Source organism: Octodon degus, unplaced genomic scaffold, assembly GCF_000260255.1.
Source record: "Octodon degus isolate 3935 unplaced genomic scaffold, OctDeg1.0 scaffold00141, whole genome shotgun sequence".
Classification (NCBI taxonomy): Eukaryota; Metazoa; Chordata; class Mammalia; order Rodentia; family Octodontidae; genus Octodon; species Octodon degus.
Window position 1 is genome coordinate 908,372 of NW_004524717.1, and position 6,946 is coordinate 915,317.

Genomic DNA, 6,946 nt, shown 5'->3' on the forward strand with positions numbered 1-6,946 from the left:
CTCTAATCTTTATGATTTCCTCCCGTCTTTGGGCTCTGGGTTTGGTTTGCTCTTCCTTTTCTAGTTGTTGAAGGTGCAGCATTATATTTGTTCCCATTCTGTTTTCCTAATGTGTGAGTTCACAGCTATGAATTTCCCTCTGACGATTTTGTTGGATTTTGTTTCCTAATCCACTGTGCCAGTCTATTTCTCTTAATTGATGAATTGAGTCCATTTACATTGATGGTTGGAATTGAGATGTATTGACTTACGATTGACATGTTATTTACCTGTTGTCGTTTACTCCTTTTTCTCCTGTGTTTAATTGCTTGCCCAATTTAGTTGGTTGCTTCTGCTCTCATTCATGGCGTTCCGATCATTTTGGTCCCTCTCTAGAACATCTTTCAGTAGCCTGTGTAGGGTTGGCTTTGTCATCACGAAATTCTGTAGCTGTTCTTTGTCATGAAAGGATTTCACTTTTTCATCAAACTTGAAAGAGAGTTTTGCAGGGTATAGTAATCTGGGCTGGAATTTGTTTCATAGAGGACTTGAAGTACTCTGCTCCATGATCTCCTTTCCTTCATGGTTTGTGAAGAGAAGTTGGCTGTAATTCTGATGGGTTTTCCTTTGAATGTGATCTGCTTCTTTTCTGTAGCAGCTTTCAGTAGATTATTCTTGTGCTGAATTTCTGGGATCTTGACTATTATATGTCTCGGTGTGTTTTCATTGGATTGAGGTCACTTGGCGTTCTGTATGCTTCGGTTACCTGAATGTCAGATTGTTTCCTTATATTGAGAATTTTTCTGGTATTACTCCTGCCCATATTTTTTTAAATGTCATTTGTATTGACTCCTTCTTTCTCATTGATGCCTATTAGTCTCTCGTTGTTCATCTTTGCATCATCTTGCAGGTGATGGATTATTCTTTCCTTCATCCTCATTGTTTTTAAGAGATCCTTTCTTACCTTTTTACTAGCTGTACCAGCATCTTCAAGATCTGAAACTCTTTCTTCACTTTCACTTAAACGGTTTTGCAAGCTTGTGATTGAGATTTTAATTTCCTCTATATCTTTTGATTCTGCTTCATGCGATCTATTTCTTTCCTGTATTGGTCATTCAAGGAATCTGTCATTTTTCTAATCTCCTCTATTTTTTTTATCAATATCTTCTTTAGAAGCAGTTAGAAATTCTTTTACTGCAGTGTTTTTTTTAGATTGGGTTTCCTCCTTGTGTTTCTGTAGTTGTTTCTTTACTTCATATGCTATGAGTTCTGAGAATTCTTTTTTTATTTCAGAAAAGAATTGCACTCTAAGTTCCTCTATATCTTTCTGCTGTTGCCTATTTACTATTGATGCTATTAATTCATGCATTTCAGCTGAGCTAGTGTCCTCCACACTTGTTCTGGGTGGGCACTGGGTTTCCTCCATATGTTTGTGCATTTGATTCTTTACTGCAGATGTTATTGATTCTTTTTTAATTTCCAATCTGAGTTACTCTATACCTTTCTGCAGCTGTTTCTTTATTTCACAAGCCGTTGATTCATTGCTTTCAGCTGTGTGATTCCCAGTTTGTTGTGTGTTAGTATCCTCTGCACTTGTTACGGGTGGGCTTGGGTTCTGAGGTTGCATTTTGTTCCTTCTCGTCATTTTGTGTAGCACTGTCTTGTTGTAGATCTTCGTTGTAGTTATAACCTTAGCACGTACTGAAGTTCAGGTGCAGCTCTACAAAGTTTGGATTTATCCAGCTGTGCCTGGCTTGGGTCTGGCTGCTGTGCTCAGCTCCTTCCTGCTGCTGCCCTTGGGGGTGAACCTGTTGTGCCCCTCTGGCAAGATTTTCTGCTCCTGGACTAGCTGGGTGGTTCTATCTTCTACAATCTCTGCAGGGATTGCAGCTGCAGGGTTTCACCCCAGGCCTGTATGCTAGGTGTGAGCTGAGCCTGGAGGGGACAAAGTGGAGTAGGGGGGAGAGGCAGCTCTCCCACACACTCACCGGGCCTGGGCTAGGACTGGGTCTGGGAGTTTTCAGAACGTGGCAGAAATTCCTACTGGGCGGGCGGGGTGGGGGAGGTGCTGCAGAGTGGTGGGGGGCGTCCCAAGGGGCTAGAAGATGGTCTCACCCACGCTGCGCCTGGGCTGGGACCAGTAGTGTTATTTGATTTAACAGTTGTTGAGCTTCCTTCTGGTCATGAGTTGTGTATGTCCGTTGGCGTAGCTGGGAGAATGGCTACTGGCATACATCTGCAGTAGTGCAGACGAGGGAGGTGCAGGTGTGTGGGAGCGGGGTCTGGGGGTGCCCTGGCCTCCGTGTATATGCACAGCTCCTGCTTACACCCTCACTACTTGGTGTCCAGGGTGTAGTTTTCATCCTGGGGTTGTTTCTTTTTCTTTCTTTTTTCTTTTTTTTTTTTTTTTTTTTTTTTTTTTTTATGCTCCTAGTAATCTTTACCATCAAGCTAAAATTACTTATGGCTGATGGAATCTGTACAGAGTTAATAATTTTGGAAGACAGAGAGGAACAGGTGGGAAGGTTTGTCGAGGGTCCTGGAAGGCTTAGCCTGGAGAAATACTAAATAAAATGGCAAGAGGAGTGGAGCAAAGAAGAGCCTGACTCTGTCAGACAGAAATGCTGAGAAAAGTAGAAAACTTCTAGTTCCTTTCCCTTGACTTCTTATACACACTGTAGGCTGCCAATTAAGGCCTGTTTCTGTTTTATTCTTCCTGTGGATAAAATGGCCACCTGACTTTTCTAAAACTGAAGACTTTCCCTGAAATCTGACTTCCATGTTTTGTAAATGTGAACTACATCTGCGACAATTTAGGTGGAAAGAGCCCTGGATTGGCAATTAGGAGATGAGTGTTGTGTGAGGCTGTGCCCCTTAGGAATGACAGAACTTTGGTTGTAAGAATCCTCTTTCAGATCTGAAAAATGAAGGGTGGGATGAGGTTTCCAGGGGCACTTTGCTGTCTGAATCTCTGTGCCTGCCTGTGACAAGGCAGCATTTAGTGCCTGAGATCAGAAGCTATGTCTTGGGCATCTTCACGGCCTCCAGATGGAGCCAAGCATGTCCTGAGTGTCTCATCTCTGGTGGGTACCCTGCTCCCCACCTGGCTCATGTGTCCTCTATACTCCACCTACTTTGTGAAATCTAGTGCCTTGCACATGGTAATGCTCCATGGCCTTTTATTGAGTGAATAGATTTTACCAGCTCTTCAGAAAGTGTACTTCCACTTTCATCCATGTTACTGGATTTTTGAGTGTTGCCTGTTAACCACTTGGCTTAATGATACTTACCACAATTGGGTTAATTTCATAGATGTCTTTTCTGTGGCTGATTCTTTCAGTTATATTTATATTCATGAAAAATATATCCATTTGATTATTTTTTATTTTTCTTACTTCTCCTTTTGTTAGGGGTCTTGCTCCTCAGAATAAGCCAGAATTGCAAAAAGTGATGGAAAAGAGAAAGCGGGACCAAGTCATAAAGCAGAAGGAAGAGGAAGCACAAAAGAAGAAGTCTGACTTAGAAATCGAACTATTAAAGAGACAGCAGAAGTTGGAGCAGGTAGGTGTGATATAGTCCTGAGAGCTGTGGGTATTGGAGTGAGAAGAATTTCCTAGACATGGCAGATGTAAAGTGTCATACTCTGAAAGAATAAGGAGCCAGATGGCAGCAGATGGCATAAATTGTATTCAAGACAGTCAAGAATGCTATTGTGGATCTCAAACAAATGCTAGAAGCAAAAGCAAAATCAGAAGAAATCACTGAATTCACTGTGTTAGAGTAATTTGATAGAGCTTAGCTCCACTAAGACTCCAGAGAAACTGTGTGTAGGTCTTAGGATTTCATTTTTCTAATTTTAACTTTGGTATTCTTCTCTTGTGGTGTTTGCAGTAACAGCCAGTTGGCTCCTGCTTCTGAGTAATACCCCCAACACACACATGGTCGGTCGGTCTTTCTGTCTCTGTCTCTCTGTCTGTTTGTCTCTCTCTCTCTTTCTTTTTGTGGTGGAGGATGAACAGAGAATTTCCCATTGGAAAGAAAAGTGTTTTGACAAACCTCTCAGATTATAAATAATTTTCCTGTTTTTGGATTCCTTTTAGCTTGAACTTGAGAAGCAGAAATTGCAAGAAGAGCAAGAAAATGCACCAGAGTTTGTGAAGGTGAAAGGCAATCTCAGGAGAACAGGCCAGGAAGTGCCTCAAGCCCAGGAGTCCTAGACCAAGGCTGCCCAGAAGCCTGATATACATCCCACCATTTATTGCAACAGTTGTGTCTGGGTGCTTTTCAGCTCTGGTCTCAGGGCCAGAGCCCCCAGAGAGAACTGCAGCCAGCTAAGAAGTTTGCCTGGAGAGGGGATTTATGTGATTTTCCTGCAGTCTGGGTGGGTGAATTGTCTAGGACAGTTGCAGTTCCCATTCGCCAAATGAAGGACATTGACCAGCACTTAAGTTGGAATAATGGATCTGCATTCAGAGACTTTAAGCAGAACAAAACAGAACAAAACAAGAAGAAAAGGGAAGAGGACACTGGAATTAATCCTTGAGAGTTGCACTACTCAGTTTTTCTTCCAATCCAAATTTTGTAGGGAATGGTAACTTTTTATTTCAAAAGCTAAAGGAAAGATGTTTAATTCTTCCCTTGGTTATCTGTTAGACAACTTAGATTGCACAGAAATATATTTAATCTGTTATATCCAGTACTGGTAAATTTCGAAAATCCAAAATTTTCTTGTTTAATTTAAACTTTCACTCACATTAGAATTAGTAGCAGGGACAGTTGGTTTTGGTGTTGAGCACAGCAATTACCTTTGTTGGCACTAAAGTCCAGAAATAAGGTCAGAAGGGTTAGGAATATGTAAGGCTCCATCTTCCTGCCTCTTGGCTGTCTGTGTGGTGGTGTGGATGCCGTGGCATTCTACATCCAAGAAGGCACCTTACGCAGGTTCATGTATCACTGTGATGAGCACTGGGCTTCTCTGTAGTTTCGCTCTTAAACTTTGTGCTGAGGTAGTCCTTCTAGATGAGGCAATTCCTTGGTCCTTTGGAAAGTGGAAATCGTGTATATAACCCAGCTTCAGTTTCAGAAGTACAGGGTCCAGAATCTTTTAATCTCTCCAGAGAGTGGTATAGGGGGATGTTCATGAGGAAGATTTTACATTGTTTGTACATTTTGGTATCATTAGAATCAAACTTTGGTAATTTCTGATTAATAGTCACATATTTCTTTACTATTTTTTCCCTTGTGTAGAAAGACTTCTGCCACCCTCTCAGCCTAGTGCTGTCAAGAGGGGTGATGTTGATGACTACTGTATTATTGCATCTCTCAGGAAAGCCACGCAGCAGCATGGGCCAGCTTGGTCTCTCATGCGTGCTAATTCATGTGCTCCTCAGTGGACATCCAAGTTACAAGAACAGCACAGTTCTCATGCAAAAGTAATTATATACTGCTGGCATATAATGCTTGTGGATTTCGTGCAGAGACAGCTCAGCCAGTAACTTTTACATTAAGGACTGTTCTTATACTTCCTCCAATGATAATAGAAGTTGGGTCTGGGCTTTGCGGCCCTTCATCACCACAGTAGACATTAGCTTTCTGTGTGAGTGCTTTAGTTTTAGCAGCTGACAGGCCCCTATTCAATCCTAATGTGAACAAGATAGAAGTGGAGACTGATACACAACTAGAGAAATGTGTTAGTTGATTACACCTGAAATGGATCATTCACCTCATCAGCAAGTATTATTTGAATAAAATACATGATGCTTAGCTTAAAATACTGCTCTATAATAGTTTCCTTTCAAAGATGAGTGGTGACTCTCTTTTTCACCATTCTTTGAGAGAAGAAAGTGTGGTAACTGAGGATCTTGAAAGAACGTTCTGATTGCACGTTCGTTCAGAGCTTTTCCTTATTATGTATGTGGACTGATAATGTGGTTGATAAAGTGGAAATTTGGCCTGGATCAAATTGCTTTCTCTAACTGGACTTAGATCTGTGTCCTTGAAGGGATTCTACCACTTGACGAAATTCTCAAGGGCCCTGTGAAGCCCCTAGAGAAGGATGAATTCTGTTCCTAAAACTTGTGTAGAATTCATTCATCACTGGGAAAAAGTCATTTAGAAATTTAGAAAGCATTTAGAATTTAGAAAGCATTCTTTCCTACTCATAGACAGATTTGTAGAATTATTTGTAGTAATACACAAGATCCAGCCAAAAGAAGACTTGTAAATAGTGCAAAGTGATGGACCGTGCTGAATAGCAGAGGTACTGGTTGTGATGTTCTTTAAAGTCTGGTCAGATGGTTCCCAGGCTGAAGCCTCCCAGGTGGTCATTCTGTCCTCAACACTGTCTTGCCCAGACCTGTGGACTTGGGAACATCTGCAGAGTCCTGGGCTTGGAGCCACTTTTTTCCACAAAAATGGCTCCATTTTTCCTCTCTGGTTTTCTTAAAATAGTTGAGTGTTTTATAGTCTCCTGGTAGTAAAGTAGTATTGCTTTATAAGCTATAACAGTTGACTTTATTCTTCTACTCTGGAAAATCTTGCCTTGTTTGAGTGTATATAATATATATAAAGGGAGCCTTAATGGATTTGTTTTCATAATTTAATATTTTTTGTATTTGCTCTTGTATAATTGTTTTTAATGGAAAGAATTACAGAATTGAGGGTGGAATTCTTAGAACCAAAGTTATTCTTAATAAAAATCACCACATGCTTGGACCATGCAGCCATGTTTGTCTGATCTGTTTAGGACGCACATCTGGAGGGGGTGGCACTGTGTAGCCAAGAGACCAAAGGGTGGATCCAGGACACACTTGGCTGAGTGTGCCTTGACAGCCTTCGCTCCTGATTGGTTATGTCCTGCTATCACCTTGCATCTGTCAGGGCTGACAATTTACCCATCAGACAATCCATGCTAAGATATTAATGGTACTGTGTGCTACACTTTTTGTAGGGTACCTACCACATAAGT

General features: G+C 41.3%; 1 protein-coding gene across 2 annotated transcripts in view; it reads left to right on the plus strand.

Annotated features, from left to right (window-relative positions):
• Positions 1-6,698, plus strand: part of Fam107b (family with sequence similarity 107 member B) — a 225,667-nt gene extending 218,969 nt beyond the window's left edge. For both annotated transcript variants that reach the window (XM_004641745.2, XM_023701819.1), the window contains 2 exons: positions 3,390-3,540; positions 4,080-6,698. In XM_004641745.2, coding sequence (XP_004641802.1) covers positions 3,390-3,540; positions 4,080-4,196 — 268 coding nt within the window. In that variant the 3' untranslated portion in view covers positions 4,197-6,698. The remainder of the gene's footprint in view (positions 1-3,389; positions 3,541-4,079) is intronic.
• Positions 6,699-6,946: the final 248 nt, after the last annotated feature.